General features: G+C 37.7%; 1 protein-coding gene across 1 annotated transcript; it reads left to right on the top strand.

Moving 5' to 3' along the window:
- Positions 1–2,282: 2,282 nt before the first annotated feature.
- Positions 2,283–15,564, top strand: LOC118762205. The gene is made up of 3 exons (XM_036500744.1): positions 2,283–2,419; positions 13,613–13,687; positions 14,951–15,564. Exons 1-3 carry the CDS (start codon positions 2,283–2,285, stop codon positions 15,252–15,254), a joined length of 516 nt encoding a protein of 171 aa, XP_036356637.1. The 3' UTR covers positions 15,255–15,564.
- Positions 15,565–20,969: the final 5,405 nt, after the last annotated feature.

Genomic DNA, 20,969 nt, shown 5'->3' on the forward strand with positions numbered 1-20,969 from the left:
GCCTTGAAAAGTTTTAGCCGAACAAATCGACCCCAAGACTTTTTAAAGCGTAATACTTATTCTATCGGTCTCTTTGGACGAACCACTAAGTTACATCAACACCGGTTGTTAAATGGTGATGGAAGACAAACACAGACACAAAGACACACACACACACATGCACATACATGTATATACGACGGGCTTCTTTCAGTTTCCATCTCCCAAATCCGAGGCTATAGTAGAAGACACTTGCCCAAGGTATCGTGCTGTGGGACTGAACCTGGAACCATGTGGTTGGGAAGCAAGCTTCTTACCATACAGTCACGTCTTCAACACTTAATGATTTTTAAAAAATATTAACTGGTGGAATCATGAGACTCGGAAAAACTGTATTGCAACAATTATTCCAACATTAATATCCTGAGTTCACATCCTGCCGAGCATTTCATCCTTTTGGGGTCGATAAAATAAAATACTAGATCGATGGAATAGACTTACCCCTTCTCTCAAAATTGCTGGCTTTTTGTCTAAATCAAAACTAATTATTATCATTATTATTATTATTATTATTATTATTATTATTATTATTATTATTATTATTATTGCGTGAGAGAGCAGTGCATGCCATCGAAGTGACACTGGGATACAAATATACGAAGCTAAATATACCCATCATGACTACCCGTCTGATAAGGGCACACCAGGTAATACATCATAACCGTATGTGCACGACATGGTGATCTAATATCAGCGCATGACCTTGCAGGTGGGGCCCAGTTAGAATTTTCTTCAGGTCGAGTAGCCCATTCTGCTCAAAAGATCCCTGAATAAGGGTTTTTAAGGATGATGAACGAAACACCCATGCTTCCAGAGTTGAATTAGCCAAACCTCAAAGAATTTCTCTCAACACATGGCTATGATGCTTCCCCACTACATCTGCTCGTGATCAGAGCTGCACATATCGTCAGACATTAAGGGACATGTTCAACTGGCTTGGGTCAAGCAACTGACAAGCAAATCTTTGGTATTGAACAGAATATTATATTTGCTGTAGCCCATCTTTTATACCAAGACAAGTCAATGTACATGATAGCACTTCCAATCAGTTAAGATCAATTATTATTATTATTATTATTATTATTATTATTATTATTATTATTATTGTTATTATTATTATTATTATTATTGTTGTTATTATTATTATTATTATTATTATTATTATTATTATTATTATTATTATTATTATTATATTATTATTATTGTTATTAATATTATTATTATTATTATTATTATTTATTATTATTATTATTATTATTATTATTATTTATTAGAATTGCTATTATTATCGTTGTCGTCAACCTCTTTGTTGTTGTTTCAGTAGTCTTATTCTTACTGCATGTTTTCACAACTACTCAGCCAACTCTACGTACCTAAAATTCGTGCAATATTTTACTTCTGAGTTTTTCTTTTGCATTGGTCATACTCTATATGCTGCGTTTCCAATGACTGTTGGAGATTTTTTATGTATATTGAAAAACCAGAGTTAGTGAATGCATGCATACATCGTCTCTATTATTTACTACCTTCCAACCGTCAAGCTTTGCTCTAGTTCTCATCTGACCAGGTCGGTGCGTCTGCTCCTTCGCTTCTTGTGGAAGCATTCTACTGGAAAGAGGATCGTCTCCTAGAAAAATCTTTACACGCTCAATAAACCGTGGCTGATGATACGCAAGCTTGAGATGTAGCTGCAATGTCTATGGAGCTTTGTGGGCAGTGAGAAAGTGTAGCCACGTTTTCAGGCATGTTTTCCAGTAGTTTGTCTATTTAATAGAACTTGTAATTAGTCAGCAAAAATTATCCTTAGCTCTGGACAACTACTGTCGGGCAAAGCAGTTTATGATAGATAGGCCAACCTTTGCATTCAGTAAAAGATTAATGGTGGAGAAGAGCAACGACTTTCTCGGTGAGATTCTTAGCGACGACACGATAAACTTGATAAAAGTCTATTCCCAGATTGCCAGCGGATTTACAACTCTGGGATAATAAATAATTTTCAGGAATCTCTTACGTGGTTGTGTTATGGGAAGGACAAAGCATTCCAGATTCAGGATAAGCTCTAGAAGCACGGAAATATTGTTAGCCCGATGTACAAGTTCAGTGCATAAGTATGTTGGCTTGTGCATATGTTGAACAGCTGTTGTCGTATATAAGTCCATCGTAAGGATCGCCCTATCACCCTCCTTTGACCGACAAAGGAAAGTGGGTTTTCTTTGTCTGCTATCTATAATAAAAATGATTATATGGCGGAAGCAATTGAAAAGACTGAAAACGGAGACTACTTTGCGGCCAACCTCGTTATAAGCTTCTTGAAGAGCCACTTTGAGTGGAATGTAGAAGTGGAGAAAAACGTGCTGCCTGTCAGTAAATTTACTAAAGGGTAGGTGAGAGTGGTGAGTAGATTATTCTTACTACTAAATCAAGTATCTTCTCCCAGCTGTATTCTCCGATCTACAGACGTACGTTGAGAGTGCACTGCAATGTTTGTTCTGGATTTCTCTACAAAACGAAGCTTAGTGGTGATTGAAAGTTAGTTAATTTGTCAATTTCTTTTTCTCGTTAGTTCAAATAATAATCCATCGAAAGGGCTACATTGAAGATATTCATTACTTATTTTCAAACGATATTTACCTTAGCATACTTGTGTAAAAATTAATGATTGATGTAAAGATAAGTCTGTATTTCATTGCTGTTACGCAAGTTTCCATAATATTAGGCTTCCGTTGATCAAGCAATAAATAGAAATAAGATCCTCAGTAATGGTAGGCAGATATCAATAAATTTGTTTTTGATAAACTGCACAAATTAGTTTTGTTTGTATAAACAGTGAAAACGCATAAGCGAAAGTTTTTAAAAGCACTTAAAGAGATTATTGTGTTAAAAGAAATGCTAAAGTAAATATCTATTTAACACACAAGAAATGCGATATTTTCAGTAGTAGGTATTTTCATTGATAAAGACTTTTATTTGAACAAACAGGAAAAATGTTTTTGATATATTCAACAACATACTAGTGAAAAAAATATGATTTTTTACTTTATTCGTCCTCATTTATAACAAGCTAAATCGTGTTATTGGCAGGAGATATTTCATTCTATGTATATAACTATGAAATGTAACTGTCCGCAAAGAACACACTGTTCTGTCCGATACTATGCGGAATTCGCCAGTATTTTGCTAAAATACAAATATATTTATTCATATATTAAGATATTTGCTTTCATGACTAACAGTATCGGTTAGATATTTTGAATTAATTTTTATTTTTCTGTGTGAAAATCTGAATTGTTTTAATGGATTTTCTTTAATTTCGCAATGTCACACATTCGTTTGTTTCACCAAATGTATTTTTGATATTTTGAAAGCTTTTAAATAGTTTATTCTAAAAGTTATATAAATTACATTAAGTGTATCGTATAATAACTGCATGCATACTGACAATTAATATACAACTATTTCAATAAATATAAATAATTTACTTTAAATTGAAGAATTAAACATGTATTAAATATTAATCTTACATAAGAAAATACACACATGTTGTATAACTGGAGAATGACCATTTTAAGAAAGCTGGTTAAAAGACCAACATTTTTTAAAAGTAAGACTAAAACTTTAATCTATTAATTCTACAGAGTTAATTAATTTTAAACTATACGGTGTAACGTAATAATTATAATTTTAAGATTGAATGAAAACTTCCGGGCACAAACGAAAATTATGATCCTATTATAAATCCTTTAACAATGGAATCTGTCCCACATTTACTCCTTCTATACCAATTCATCTGTGGACTCCCGTTCAACCTTTTCTTCTCGGAGACAAAAATATTCTAGCCTTTCTCTATTTCATCTCTATATTTGTTGCTTGCTTGACTCGTTCTCAATATTTATCTTTCATCTTGCCTACGTCATAGCTATCGATTTGCCAGTGGATTGCCTCAACTTTGCCATAAGGAAACATAATCTCAAGATATACTGCTGTACCTGGAGCTTGCTTCAATGCAGCATTCACTATTTGTTGGAAATTTGCCGCACTCTGAATAGTTAATCTATTTACTTAAGATTGGCCTTATTCATCCGTGATCTACTCGGTTCGTGAAATCAGTCAAGTAGTCATTACTCAGTTAAAAATATATGTTTCAAATTTTGATATAAAGCCAGCAACTTTAGGGGATAAGGATCTAAATCGATGATATCGACCGCAGTGCTCGACTGGTACTTATTTTAACGACCCAGAAAAGCCTTTGAACTCAGAAAGTAAAGCCGGAAAAATACCGTTAAGCGTTTTTTTTTCTTTCGGCGTATTGACTATTCTGTCGGCTCAGTAAATTAAAAAGAAAAAAAAACAAGTTTCTTATATTTGTAGAAAAATCTCAGGGAGAGAGACTACGTTATGTCCACTTGCCAGGTGAATTGTCGTGGCAATCCCAGTTTTTTAAATGGTAAATAATTTAGAGCAGAAAACATTGTGGTGGTGTGCCCGTTTTGTTTTCCCCGAGTGATGTGATTGCAGCACTTATAATATTAGTCATCAAATAGGCAATCTCACCACTTCTACACGACACCTATTTACAGCTTCGGTAAAATGGATTATTGTGTTATGTACCATTCCTATTGACTCGGTTAGTTGCTACTTTCATAGATTCTATCAAAGTGGAGTAAGAAATAAAGAAACTTTTTCAATGTTGTGACTGTGAATAAAATATTTTATTCTGGAGGCCAGTTAGGGTCTAGATAATAGTGAAAAACATATTACCGTTGATCAGAAGAAATAGTATTTCAAAAAAAAGGTTATTGAGAAACAAAAGTAACCGAATCTTTCAGAAAGACAAAAAGGAAACAAAAGAAGTTCGGTATTATTTGTCTGGATAATAACGTTAAGAAAGAAAAAAAGAACGAAAAATGCGCTAAGGATCAGATATATGAAAATCTAAGTAATTAGTCACTTAACAACAGGAAACTCGTGCAAGTATTTTAACTAGAAGTGATTAAAGTTTCTTTTTTTTTCCTATGTAATATTTAGCACACGATAAAATACTCCGAACACGTGACATTTTTGTTGCGTATAATATTTTAGAATCAGGAAACACAAAGAAACAACTAAGGAATTCACATAAGGAATCGTTTTTCCGTTAGAATATTACCGGCTAATTTATAGTGAGGAAAGACGATAGAGGTAAAATTACGGCAAAGAATAATGGGATAAAGTTTCAATTCCCACGTAAAGGACAATTCGATTATTTTATTGTCCTGACCTTGAGGAAGAGATTAAAGTTACTGATTCTCACACTCTTAATTTAGCACAACAATCTTCAAATAAAAGAAACAGTTATTTGTTTAATTAACCTTCCGTTAAAATTATATATACATAGACACACACATATGTGCGTGTGTGTGTGTTTGTGTGTGTGTGTGTGTGTGTGTGTGTGTGTGTGTGTGTGTAATTATCGATATATAAGGGCAAGATCCAGAGATCCAAGTGTAGGAGGTTTGTAAGCTTCAAGCGGTCCGTGGCAGGAATAGAAAACAAAAAGGGAACCGTGTACGTTCAGGAACAATAACAATTTATTGGCGTCAAAGGTTACATACTTTTTCCTATACCGAAGCTATGGGGAAATTCGATAAGCTGAAAATGTTTGTATAGCTCACGGTTAGCAACCAGAGTTGCTATGAATGCGAATAAAAATCCAAATTGAAGGAGTGGAACAAGTAAAATCCATGCTACATATGTTTCCTAGCTAGCAGATCTTCTGATGTAATAATTACAGCGAGGGGTACTCAGGCTAAGCTATCCCAAGCCAGCGACTTCTCATATATACATATTCATACACACACGCGCGCGCGCGCACACATACACACATATATACATATATATAAGCATATATGCATATACATATTCACGCGCACGCACATAAACATAAAACTTTTTTGAATTGAAGTTTCATGTATGACATAATTCAGATTGTTGGCGATGTACAAAAAACTGGCGTGCTCAAAAATACACAATGGTTTTAGTTGCAATAAAAAAAAGCAGCAACAAAAGAAGCCTTTTCAATTATTGACGATTCTTGACGAAAGGGGAAGATCATTTAAATAAATTGAGAGTTAATACCACAGAAAATTCATTTTCACGCGTAGTGAAGAAACTTGATTTGTGTTTGCACGTTTCGGGTAATTAGAATTCATCTGCAAAATAAAGCCTTCATAATATTCACAGAATAAGTTTATATTTTCCCATTTCGCTCGAAAATATATGATACATATGATTGCATACAATTTCTTATAGAAGATATTTTATTAAAATCGGTTATGTTTTACAATTAGTGCCTTTTGAAATCACGAGTCACCATAGAATTTTCTTATTTTCTTCACAAGTTTTCATATTGTTTCAGCATTAGTTTCTCTTGACTAAGCACAAGGCTCTAATTTTATGAGAAATAAATATATGTTCACGTTCCTGCATTTTGTATGTGATCAAAGTATTAGTACTGTAAGTGAACCAGGACTTAAAATTCACGAAAAAGATTCCAATAAGGGCTTGGTAGTCTACACACGTTTAGAGTAGCAGAAAGAAAGCATATTATTCTTTTTTTCAAGGACATTAAGGTTACAACTGAAGCGAATTTACTTCAACCTGATCAAAGCTATTCCATAGACTCACTTTAGTAAGAGTTTGGTTTGCAACCTCGATTTATGGTTTCATTAGTAATTTTAATTGCGTATGATGCCACGACCCAGTTTCGATTCTATGTTCGAAACTATGCAGATATACGTATCATACATATACACATGTGGAGGTACATGGCCTAGTGGTTAGAGCAGTGGACTCGCGGTCGAGGGATCGCGGGTTCGCATCTCAGACCGGGCGATGTGTGTTTATGCGCGAAACACCTAAGCTCCACGCGGCTCCGGCAGAAGGTAATGGCGAACTTCTGCTGACTCTTTCACCACAACTTTCTCTCACTCTTTCCTCCTGCATCTTGCAGCTCACCTGCGACGGACCGGCGTCCCGTCCAGGTGGGGAACGTATACGCCAAGGAAACCGGGAAACCGGCCCTTATGAGCCAGGCATGGCTCGAGAAGGAACAAACATATACACATACCCCTCTATATATATACATGCATAGGCATATATGTGTGTGTTTGGGTGCATGCATATATTATGTGTAAATGTATATACATATTTATGCACATCCACATGTATACCTATATGTATGTGTGTGTGTGTGTGTGTGTGTGTGTGTGTGTGTGTGTGTGTGTGTACTTATTTGTGCATACGTCGATTGTGAACAGCTTCACTTTCAAATATTAAAGACACGACAAATAAAACATTTTTAAAATACATGCTTAGGCAAAATTGACCATTGTGGGATTTGAACTAAGGGAGTTGAAATAAGAAAGTAAGCACCAACGTAACAAAATATGCAAGTTGATTTTGATTCCCACTATATCTATTATATCTGTATTGCTTAATACCTCTGAGAAAAAGATGAACGTCATAATAAGAAGTGGGTGAGTGACACTCCTTCCATATGACGTTCTTCTTGTCTTGAAGGTTGATCACATACAGATGGATACCAAGAATAAGCCTCTGTTTATAATACTAGCTAGTATGTATGATAAATAAACGCCCATGGCTTTATATTATACTAGCAGAGGTACTCGGCGTTGCTCAGGGTGTGAACGCTTATTTTTTTAGTCTAACGACCAGCGCTGCCGAAGCTTTTTTGAAAAACCTACAGAATTCCATGCCAAAACGTACCATAATTCACAAAAACGTACAAAATATTTTTGAAATATGTCACAACCGCAAAAATAGAGAAAAATACCGGTTTTTCTTAGAAAATTTGAAATTTAAGGGTGTATAATGACTTGAAATTGATGAAAATACATATAAAAAAGGAAGAATATTACAATTTAAAATGTCTTAAACGTTCAATAGTCAATTTTTCGGTAAAATCATACAAAACTGTACAAACTTACCAGCTTCAGCAGCGCTGCTAACGAGTCCTCTAGGCAAACAGTGAGTGTTTGCCCCTGCGATTTGTTGCTCGACATCGCAAAACTTACACGAACAGGAAATTGCAAACGCCTGAAAGTAAAAAGGGTTTCCGCTCTCGACAGAATAAGGGGAATCCTCGGTATGAAGACGTCTTCTACCTTTTCACAACCATGTACTTGAACCTGAAAGAACTGGGATCACATAACATGCATATTTGTAATATCACTGCAAATAATGTCCCGAGACGTTTGGGGGACTTTGATGCATCTGCCAGCGTTGCATGACACTGTGCCTCATGTTCTAGCATCCCGCGCTTGAAGCAGGCCTCCTAGTATGTTCTACATACCTCACCATCAAAGTTTTTCAAGTCATAGAAACACGTTGGTCCTCTGACCTTGTGCAATAAAAGACTGGGGTAGAAACACTCCTGTGGATTGTGATGGACCGTGCAAACACTCCTGAGGCTGGGACCTTGATGCAGCGGCCTCTTCCAGCGTTGCATCCCACTGTGCCCCATCTTCTTGCAACCCGTACTTGAAGCAAGCCTGCCGGTATGTCCCACATACCTAGTCATCAAAGGTTTACAGATCCTAGAAACACTCCTGTTGACTGGGATGGACTGTGTAAACTCTTCCGAGGCAATTGTGAAGTTCTGCTACAGAGAGTGTTTGCCCCTGCGATTTGGTGATCGACATCGCAAAACTTACACGGACAGGAAATGGTAGAAATGTATACGTACTACATACACAGACACACAGACATCCTTTGTTGGAAGAACGTACAAATACCGTAAAGACAAAGATATTTATGCACGACAAAATTGAAATACACTGAAGTCAATTTTTAAGGATATTTGCTAAAACTGAATTTAAACACAATGGGTGAACAAAAATGAAACATAACTAAATTATTTTTCAGGGAAAACGTACAAAAATTGTAACAACAGAGATTTTTTCACGCGACTAATTTAAATACAAGGAATGCAATTTGCAGGCTGAAGTTAGTGTGTGAGTTAGAGAGAGAGAGAGAATGAGAGAGAGAGAGAGATTAAAAGAGAGGAACTATTACAGAGGGTGAGAGAGAATATGTGCAAGCAAGAAAATCAGAGAATGAGATAAACACAGAGAATAGAGAAATAAACAAAGAGAAAAGAGAGAGAATCGGTTGAAAACTGCAGAAATTTTTAGAGAAAAACCCGTGTAAAACACAATTTTTCCCGGTTTATCGCATTATGCGGAAGCTGTGGGCAAAATGTTATTGTGCATAACTATCCTTGGCACATAAGTAATGTGTGGGTAAAGTTTTGTGAAAATCGGTTTAAGACCGTAGAAATGCATACGTACTACACACACATAGACACCCTTTGTTTTATGTATATAGATCATTGATAATGATGTCATGATTTGACGTCATAGATAACCATACTCAACTGTATGAAAGAAAGTTTGCAAGAATATTTCCTTTCTATTGGTAACTCAAGAACAAAATGTTAGTTTACTTTTTCTGTGCTTGCATTTGTGTGTATGATGAGAGATATCAGACATATACGCACACATGCATTCACACAAATACGTTACATTTATACTTATATATACATATATATCTTTGTATGAGTGTGCGTATGTATGTAAATATATATATGAGTATTGTATGTGGCACTTATGCGTGTTATGTGAGTGCGTGCGTGTGTGTGTGTGTGTGTGTGTGTGTGTGTGTGTGTGTGTGTGTGTGTGTACATTGATTTCTTATTTAGACAAAAGATCTTAAATTTGAAAGAGGGGTTTAATTGATTATATCGACCCACCATTTGCGTGGTATTTTATCGACCCTGGAAAGGCAAAAACAAAAGTAAAGTTGACCTCGGCGGGTTTTAAACACACACACACATACACACACACGACACACGCACGCATATAACTGGGAGATGTCACGCGTCAAATGCAATAGTGCAGCAGCTGGTTGTGTAGCTATGATGCAACTTTCCATCTACTTACAAACCTTTTGCGTACATCTTTTTAATGCAGTAAGGAAGGCGTTTGAACCAAGAAGCAGTCTACTGTTTTCCTTATTAATACACAGCCTCTCCTTCAGCGAGACCCCGGACAGGTCTCTCTCTGTACACACGGTAGTTTAACATTATGTTGCAACTCGAATGCTGTGGAATTGTAAATATGGAATGGTAAAAAAATAGGGCACCAGATCAAAAGTATTTCAGTATTCATCTCTGCCCCTTTCCGATGCGACCTTAAATCTCGTCAAGCTGGTTTTGTACTTCTTTAGGGCAAACTCCAAAATCTGAGAAAATCTGAGATCTATGTTGATAACAGTTAATCCATAGAAGAATTCAATAAATTCTGCTGCTACAGGATGTGAAGAAGCTAATATTTCGAGCCTTGCTCTTATTCTAAGTCAATGATTCCCAACTTTTCACTTACAAGGAACCTTTTGGTTTATATTAATTTTCTCATGGACCCCAAGCTTCAGAAATGTCTTTCTATTTAACAAGTCGGTTTTAGCAACGAATCTCAAATTCTTTTTCTCAGTTGCATCTTTACTAAATAAATAGTAATGTTAATCAAAAGCGAAAAGCAACTAGCTCTTGTTGAATGAGACGGATAGAGCCGCTTCTTTGATATTATTTTCCAGATTTCAGGAGCAATAAAAAACATATTTATAAAGATTAGATCCTGTATTTAAAAGCAACTAAAAAGAAAAAGAAAAGAAAAAGAGAAAGAAGCTTTTTCTGCAGATTCAGGAAAGTTTGGAAGTTTATAATTATCAACCTCATTGTGAGTAATTATGCATTTTTGCATTGCAGTCTCGGGAAATTTTGAACTTAGCTGACAGATCCCCAATTCTACCAATGCAAGCCACCAAGAATCTGCGGACCACAAGTTGGAAGCCATTGGGTTAAGAACTAGTCATGGTACTTCGATTTATTCAAGAAACAATGGAATGTTAAAACTGCAGAGAGCTATAAATTATTAGGTTTTGTCCTACTTTTCGAGTTTAAATTCTTTTGGAATTAAGTTTTCCTTTCACCCCTATCAGATCAATAAAATAGGAATCAGTCATTTATTGGGATCGATAAATAAGCCATGTTGTTTCCCCTACAAATTTCTGATTGAGGAGCAGTGTAAGAAATTATTACATTTAGGTCCCGGCAGTCATCATGATTATGACCTTGCTAGACATAAATCTCATCTGTTTCCTCTTGAAGTGCATCTGCTTATTCCATTATTACAATCAATATATATGCAAAGTTGCTGCTGTAAGTTAGTCTAAATACATATTAAAATTGAGAACTATGAAAATGTTATTTGCAGATATTATTATTTGTATGACAAAACAGGAAAAAGGAAATTTTTTGGTATTATTTTCCTTTACTTGTATTTCATTTGCTAATAGGAATTATGAAAGTTTTTATGTTAGATAGACATGTATGGAATTTTCTTACGAATTTCTGTTAAGAAATTCCATAAATGTTTATTGAACATGTAAGTCTTTCATAATTCCTATTAGCAAACGAAACACGTGTAATGGCGACTATATGATACCAAAAAATTTCCATTTTCCTGTTTTGTTATTATATATATAGGCGATGTGATTACAAATCAGAATTACATATTTAAAACTATCAATTTTCAACATTCTATATCAAATAAATAGGTAGTGGGTAGCGATTTTCTTCACTACTTCAGGGAGTGACGACCCTGCCTGACACGAGTCCCAGGCTCAGCTGGCTCCAGATGACAGAACATGGTATGGGCCCCTATCCTGGGTTACGGAAAGGAGACAACCTTCAAAGAAATCCGGAGTGGAGCCCCGTAGACGGTTTAGTGTTCGATTCGCCACTCTTCCGGCAGCTCCTGCAACCAAGCTGGTGTCAAACGTAATGCTCTGCACTCCTTTGGACTACGTCAGCAGGGTCAAGAGATGAATTCTGACGATTGGGCTACCCAGGATTTTCTTACATCTAGCCAAGGCCTGCGCAAAACTGGAGAGGAAACTGGAGAGGACACGAAATGTAAACACCAGACTGGATTAGTTTATACGCAACTCCATTGTCTTCCGAGATAAAAGGATGCCAACAAAAATATCAAATAACAAACAAAATTTACTAAACTGCTAGAAACTAGTAAAAAGCAAGTCATACCTGGAATGCTATCATTGTTTACTATACTTAATGTACTTTTGTTTTGTTTTTGCTTAGGTGGTGGGGCGGGTAAGTTTCAAGAATCCTTCAGTCCTTTTATCCTAATAGTTTTTTTCTTCTTTTATTTGCTCTGCTCATCGGACTGCGGCCATACCAGGGTACAACCTGGAATGAGTTTAGTCGAACACACGACCACAATACTTATTATTATTATTGTTATCAAGGCGGCGAGCTGGCAGAAACGTTAGCACGCCAGGCGAAATGCGTAGCCGTATTTCGTCTGCCGTTGGGTTCTGAGTTCAAATTCCGCCGAGGTCGACTTTGCCTTTCATCCTTTCGGGGTCGATTAAATAAGTACCAGTTACGCACTGGGGTCGATATAATCGACTTAATCCGTTTGTCTGTCCTTGTTTGCCCTCTCTGTGTGTAGCCCCTTGTGGGTAGTAAAGAAATAGGTATTTCGTCTGCCGTTACACTCTGAGTTCAAATTCTGCCGGAGTCGATTTGCCTTTCATCCTTTCGGGGTCGATTAAATAAGTACTAGGGTCGATGTAATTGACTAGCCCCCTCCCCCAAATTTCATGCCTTGTGCCTAGAGTAGAAAGAATTATTATTAAGTCTGTTACCTATTCTATGATTTTCTATAGCTAAACCGCTAAGTTTACGTAAAGAAGCTAACACCAGTTGTCAAGAGAGTGGGTACGGATGCTCGCTCATACATTCACACATATATACAACAGGCTTCTTTCAGTTTACATTCACTCACAAGGCTTTAGTCACCTTGGGTCTATAGTAGAAGACTCGTCGAAGATTCTTCGAAAAATGTTTTAGCGTTCCATGAATTCGTATCCTGCTTCTTAAAATGCTGCTAGTTAGACCTATAACAATGTACAAAATGATATGATGGCTATTGATGGAACGGGTTTGATCACAAGTATGATCGGTTAAATCTAATTTTGACAAAAAAAACTTTCATAGGACAAAACTGAAATCCTGCCGGTTATAAAGAAAAGCCAAAAGTATTTCAGATCATACCCTACGGTTATAGAAAGACAATACAAGATGTCCCCAGATAGAGACCTTTTTTCTCAGGCCCACTCAATCGAGACTAATTGGTCTATGGTTAAAAAAAAACAACTACTTTTGGATGAAATATTTGTTATATATTATTTGTATCATTTAAACCAAGATTAAGCTCAATAATTGTTTTTTTTATCACCACCTTGGTCGAGAAAATACATAATTTTCTCCATTTAACGTTTTTTTATGTGATTCTCACCAAGTAAAAAACTCGCCATCCTATTTCTAGATAAGCAACAAATGTTCACGGAATAGTGACGCACTAAAATTTAAGTAGAATTGTATTTTTTTATGTTTTTCTTTATGACATAATCGTTTTTTTCTTCTTCATAGCGTGTGTCAAAGATTAATCAGCAGAGCGATTAAAATATTACGTCAGAAGATATATAATGATATGAAGAACATCCGGTTAGAAACTTTATATATATATATACACCACACACATACGTTTGTGTCTCTGTGTGTGCGTGTGTGTGTGTGTGTGTGTGTGTAGTGCCATTTATTGAGAATTATGAGTAACGGTTGTTTCATTATTTCGTCTCATTTGTAGTATTTGATAAACGAAGTAGAAACATTTTTGCTGCATAGCTATTTAAATGCCTGTAAACATATTGGATTTTTAAGGAGTGTGTCTAAGTGATAAATCATTGGTTTGATTATATTTTGTGGCTACGGGTTCGAGTTTTGTCATAGTTAAACAGAGGATATTTATTTATCTTTATAATAATCCTTTCTACTGGAAGCACAAGGCCTGAAATTTGGGGAACGGATTAAGCCGATTACATCGATCCCAGTGTGTAACTGGTACTTATTTAATTGACCCCGAAAGGATGAAAAGCAAAGTCGACCTCAGCGAAATTTGAACCCAGAACGTCAAGACGGACGAAATACTGCAAAGCATTTTGCTAGCTCGCCGCATTATTTATCATTATAATATGAATACACTGTTTTTGTTATAATGCTTATATCATCAAATGTTAAAATGGGGTTCAGGAAGTAAGGTTAGTAGAATGTACAACTTGTATCATGATTAAAATCTTGAATAATTAATAGGAGAAAGAATTATCTTCAACAATGTTTATCAATAACGCTAAACATTTTTATATACACAAAGTGCAATTTATTGTAAGCATGTAATGTGTGTGAATAAAGAAAAAATGAAATTGCCGAAGATGAGGTAACAGATGAAATATTTTAAATAGATCTAGAACAAAGCCTATGGTTACAAGTATAATCTCTTGAAGAAAAACTGATGGGATGAAGATTATCTTATTAAATGTTGGTCTAAAGACACTTTACCTTCGGCTGCAAGGAGGAAGGCTTTTTTAGAAAGATAAATACCAGTGTTTTTATAATCTCGTTTAAAAGTTCTAGAATATACCATAAACTTATTAGGTGCGAATTTCACAATGTTTACAAAGATGTAAGTGGAAAATATATTTACATTGCAGCCAACAGAATTGATTGTTTTAATGAAAGAAGGTTTTGTAACATAGTTTTCGCATCTCAAAATTAAATAGTTAGCAACTGTATTCAATAAATCAAATTAGGTTTACAGCAGAATCAACCGTTTTACTCACCGAAGCTTCAGTAGAACTGTCACGTTTTTTATTACCTTTTTTCTTTTTTCTCCCTATCTTACCGTCTTTGTCCTTTTCCTTTCATAAAAAGTCTGCAGCCATTACCTACGAATCTAGTAAGATGGAACGTCTCAGAGAATAGCATATGCAAATGCGGAAAGATCGGAACACTGAATCATATTCTTTCCAACTGTTCATTAGCATTGAACAGGTATACATGGAGACACAATTTGGTCCTTAAGGTTATCTTCAATGCTATAAAGAGCCAAATTCATCTCAACAACACTGAGAAAAAACCGTTGAAAGTACCAACTAGAGATTTCGTTACCTTCGTGCGCTCAGGTCAGCGGATCCGTTTCAAGAACAAGAAACTTCCTGTGAAAGATGAAAAGTAGAACAACTATTGGGAAGTGACTGCAGATTTACCTGGATGCCAGGGATTCTTTCCCATCCCAGTTACGAAAAAACCGGACATTTTGAAACGGTGTGAAAGAAGGTAAGTTGTAAATCTAGTCGAGTTAACGGTTCCTCATGAAGATAACATGGACGCCGCTCGGGCTCGAAAGATTGACCATTATGTAAACCTCATCGAGGAATGTGAAGACGCAGGCTGGAAAGCGGAGCATTATCCAATCGAAGTTAAATGTAGAGGGTTTGTTGGACACAGTGTGAGACGACTGTTGTTATTGTTAGGCCTAACTCATCGTAAAGTCAATACCACCATGACCGATATCCAAACTGCTAGAAGGCTAGCCACTGGATTTGGTTAAAACGAGACGATGAGCAATGGCTAGAGAAATAGTGAGCTTTATTTAATAACCAGTTGATCTAGCAAGCGGGGCCTCATATCAGTGAGCGGGGGGGGGGGCGTACGCATTGATGCCGCGGAGAAGCAGGCCCCGAAACGGCGCGATTTTCTCTCCTGATGATCCCATACACTTGCTGGCTTCCGGTATGCGGAGTTCTCGACTGGTAGCACTTGTATGTGCAAGTTGTTTGCAAGACATCTGCGAACCATTTTCTTTGATCAAAATAAAATACAAACATCATTTTCGTTTAGAATGTATATCTGAATTCAACACATAAATTGAAATAAATTCGCTGCTTTTTTTTTTTTTTTTTCGTTTCAGATATGTTACTTGAAAATCATTGACTGCATGCTTGTAAGGGAAATCAGCAAATGATGACGTCATATTAGAAATGTATTAAAATATCCAAACGAAATATAAAGCAAAAGGAAAAAATATCCAATTTCTTTATTAGCCACAAGGGCCCAAACATAGAGGGAGACAATACAGCATGATTGGGGTCAGACACACAATGATTATATGACTTAAAATTTTACAAAATATAATGAAATCGAAGGAAATCGAATGAGATACAACAAGGACGAAATACAAACATGAAATGAAGCAGAGAGATGGCTTACGCTCCGACCCCACGAGCCCCATTCTCCTACTGAAACTTTTGTATGCAGACTTATGACATGTTCACGAGGAATCTTTCATTCCCAGTACCCTCGCAACATGCAACCATCTTTCTTTGAACATTTTCTTTGACAGGCATCTTCTTTCCAGCCTCACCTTCCTTTTAAGGTGGAAGATAAAATATCTCACCAACCCGAGACCGGAGATGAGGTTGCCTGTCGCCAAACCTTTCATTCGCGACTTCCATACCACCTCTTTCGCTATTGCTACTACTGCGAGAAAACATTGCTTACCTTCTTTCGTGAGGAAATCCGGCGGGTCAATTTTTACGATTGACTCAGACGACAGCTGTACTCTTTCTTCCCGAACCTGACAGCAGATGTTCTGCATAAACCCACACTTCAGACACTCCCGGACACTGAACAATAGCGTGCAGGACAGTTTCCCTATCCCGTCCGCATCTTGAACAGTCGGCAGTGGTGGTTCGACCGTGTCGTGCGAGCTTATCCCGAACGGGTAAGACTCCTCGGTAACATTGCCAGGCCATGGATTTTTGGAAATTATCCAAACACCCCGGCCCGAACGTCCTTCGGAACAGACTGTCTAACTGGTTATCCCGAGACCTAGGGTTTCCTTTAGGGTATCGTCGTTCCCAGCCTCTACCAACCTGCTATAGAAAAATGTGGTGGTACCAAAACCGCTAGCATTACCCGAGCGATGGAACTGTAGGAGTGCTTTATGGCACTCCGTAAACCATGTACCCAACCTCGATCTACGAAGGAACCAGCTTTCTTGTTCACTAAAACTAGTGAACCTGGGGAACATCCGTTTCGCGAACGGAGACCTCACCTGTTCACCATTCAGGAGTAGCCAGAGATGCCTCAACCTCAGCGCATGTTTGCGCATCAACAGCCAAGGCATCCCCAGTCCTCCATTCAACGGCTTCTGGCAGCAGATAGAACGCCTCACGAGAGGAGTGGTGCCCTTCTACAAAAAGCGGAAGATATGCCTCTCCAGCTTGCTCAACCACGAACCGGGACAGGGCACGACGGTTAGGCGGTAAATGATGACCGATGCGGTAAACACATTGGCCACCTCCGCCCTCCCTTTCAAGGATAGCCACCGCCAAGACCAGGTCTTGGCTATGCAGGTCACCTTGCTCAATACCTCTGCCCAATTCTTTTCTACCTGGAGGTCTGGTCCAAACCATACCCCTAGCAGCTTAACCGGGCCCTCCGTCCAACGTCCCACGACGCTATCCAAAGGCATCGACTTGCCCCTCCAGGTGCCGAGTTGCAAGCCGACTGACTTTTCCCGGTTAATCTTTGCTCCTGCCACCGTCTCGTAAACCTTAATGGTTTCACTTACCCTCTGTAGGTGTTCCATCTTGGTTACAATAATGGTGATGTCATCCGCATATGCTGAAACCGACTCTCCAACAGCCGGCCCCCTCGGGATGCCGCTTCGGCATTGAAAATAACATCATGGTTGAAATGACGTCATAATACAAATTGTTTTATTTCACAAACAGGCGGGTAGATGGACAGAAAAACACGGCTCTTAATATAGATGTGTATTTTCCGTTCAGCGCTTTCTGGTACATGCTCTTTCATGGTCTTTTATACATATATGAATGCATATATTTCCCGGTTTTACTCCAAGGAGTAGAGACTTAGCTCTTTCAGCCTCGACCAGTAGCTTACCAGTAACTCTAAAGTAATTAACTTTGTGTGGTAATTGTGAACTGCTTTTCTGTGTTACGACCATAATTGTTAGCAATGGAGCAGACGGCTAGGGACAAATGTTTCCATAGAACCAGCAGGATTTCGCGCTTGCTAGTTCTGAATGATCTTAAAATCCATCACTGGTTGACATTTTAGTAACGGTTGCATGAAATGATGCACCATTATCTAAATTGACCTAGAGATCCTGCAGTAACGGTAATTCACCTGCAGTGTGTTTGAGTTTTGGTAGCAAAAAGATTTACATTTTCGTAAATCTCTTTTGGTAAATTTACTTATCAAAATTTACCACAGTTTCAATATTAAACTGTATGTTGTTTTCTTCTGTCTACTTATATATGTGTGTGTATGGGTGTGCCTTATGAGAATTTGTATGTCTACACATACTCTGGTTTGTTTTGGTGAAAAAACACCCGTGAGCAATAGCTCCCTGTGTTAAATTTATATAGAGTCTATTGTGTACTTGTAATGAGTAAAATAAGTAGGATTTCAAAAGCTAGCCAAAAAGGTTTCTTGATCGACTGCACTCATCAGCGAGCTAAGAAGGAACAAAATATTAAAAGAATCTATATAAACACACATACGCACTGTCTCTTTGATGCTTTATGTTTCAGTTATAGAATTAATTGCCGAGTATTTTGTAAAATATTTATTTGTAGTAATAATACATGCTGCCGGGACATTTCCTAGCTGATTAATTTCAACAACTGTGATGTTGTAATTGTAGTTGTTGCAGAAGCTCAAAACAAGTCTGATTAAAAGTATTTCAGTTGATTTCGTGTCTATCTTTTTCAGACATAATGTCTCGAGATTATAGTAACTTATATGCCCTTGAAAGAAAAACACGAAAATAGGAAACCGACGATGTGATTGTGAGGGATTCAGCTGTCATTTCTAGCAGGCCAGACGATCATGCTTCTCTTTTGGTTTGAACAACAATGATAATGACGCATTGCCAAACAGAGTTCTTTCTGGGTGTTGTTTTATTTTGCTGACGTCACATCAGATACTACGCGTGTATTAATTACACTTCAATATCACTTCACTTACCCTTCGTTACACGGCCAGTTTCACAGGGATATCTCCGGCCGACAAGAGAGCTTTGCGTTCTCGTTTGGTCTGCTTGAAATAACAACGATATCTCTTTAAGAAAGATCATATTTTGAGAGGACAAAAGTCATTGGGTGCTGTAGACAAGATACAGCCCAACGTAAAAAATTTTTTAAAAAGGACGAAGTGGTCATGACTGGAACGTATTAGAACTTAGGTCTCCTGGATTAGGGCTGACTTCAAGTTAATTAGCATCAATAATAGTAACAACTAAAAAGAAAAAAATAAATAAATGTTCCTTCTCGAGCCATGCCAGGCTCATAAGGGCCGGTTTCCCGGTTTCAGTGGCGTAGAAATTCCCCACCTGGACGGGACGCCGGTCCGCCACAAGATTACTCAATTTTGCCCGCTGAGTGGACTGGAGCAACGTGAAATGAAGTGTTTTGCTCAAGAACACAACGCATCGCCCGGTCCAGGAATCGAAACCACAACCTTACGATCATAAATTCAACACCCTAACCACTAAACCACGCGCCTCCACAATAGTAGCAACTCCACATGATATATAATTGTCAAGGCGGCGAGCTGGCAGAAACCTTAGCACGCCGGGCGAAATGCGTAGCCGTATTTCGTCTGCCGTTACGTTCTGGGTTCAAATTCCGCCGAGGTCGACTTTGCCTTTCATCCTTTCGGGGTCGATAAATTTAGTACCAGTTACGCACTGGGGGTCGATATAATCGACTTAATCCGTTTGTCTGTCCTTGTTTGTCCTCTCTGTGTTTAGCCCCTTGTGGGTAGTAAAGAAACAGGTTTTTCGCCTGCCGTTACGTTCTGAGTTCAAATTCCGCCGAGGTTGACTTTGCCTTTCATCCTTCGGGGTCGATAAATTAAGTACTAGTTGCGTACTGTGGTTGATCTTATCGACTGGCCCTTAAACCCCAAAATTTCGAGCCTTGTGTCTAGAGTAGAAAAGAATAGAAATTTAGAGAATTCACAGTTGACCTTGAGTGGTAACTTTATAAGATATGCATAATAGGAAAAGTCTCCATCACGTGCCCCATGTGTGCGCGTGTGTGTATGTATATATGTATGTGAGTGTGTAATTGCTTGTTATCAGACCTTTTATTTCACCGAATGTTGTCTGTTCGCATTTTTATCGTTAATCGTTGCAAAATTCCCGACCGACGTTTCATCTATATGTATGTGAGCGTGCGAGTGTATGTATGTGTTGTTGTTACCGTTGCTGTTGTTATTGCTGCTGCTGCTGTTGTTGTTGTTGTTGTTGTTGTTCTTCTTCTTCTTCTTCTTCTTCTTCTTCTTCTTGTTAAGCAACAAGACGGGTAAGGGTGATTAAGTGATGGTCTAGGGCTTAGGGGCGGGAGACCCCAGACCTTGGAAAAAAAAAACTTTGGTCGCCTTGTTGTAGTCGAGGGCTCTTCGTTGACGCCCGACACCACTGGGAGGTGGCCCTCGAAGTCGCTGGAAATGGAGATCTCCAGGTCCAAATTCTTGAACGGCTGCTGCTATTGCCACTTAGCCTCAGGTCAGCTCCAGCTGAGCAGTCCTATAACCAATGGAGTTCCAGCTTTTCCCATACAGTAATTGATTTTTTCACAATTGAAGGATCTAGTAATTGATTATCCAATGGGTTCTTCCTTTTTAAAGACTGAGATGTTGCTTTAGAACGGTTTAGATGCTATTCCTGGTAAGTTGAGCGACCACGTACAAGCATTTCGTAAGCAGTATGTATATATGCATCTCAGGGATATGCGTATGATCGTTTGGTATATCGTGTTGTAGGTGAGTGCATGTATTTATGCTGTGTGCGTTTTGTTTTCAATGGACCCCATCCCTCTTAATAAATTTGGCTTCAGATGTGAGTCTCGGACAG

This window comes from Octopus sinensis, linkage group LG2 (assembly GCF_006345805.1).
Source record: "Octopus sinensis linkage group LG2, ASM634580v1, whole genome shotgun sequence".
Classification (NCBI taxonomy): domain Eukaryota; kingdom Metazoa; phylum Mollusca; class Cephalopoda; order Octopoda; family Octopodidae; genus Octopus; species Octopus sinensis.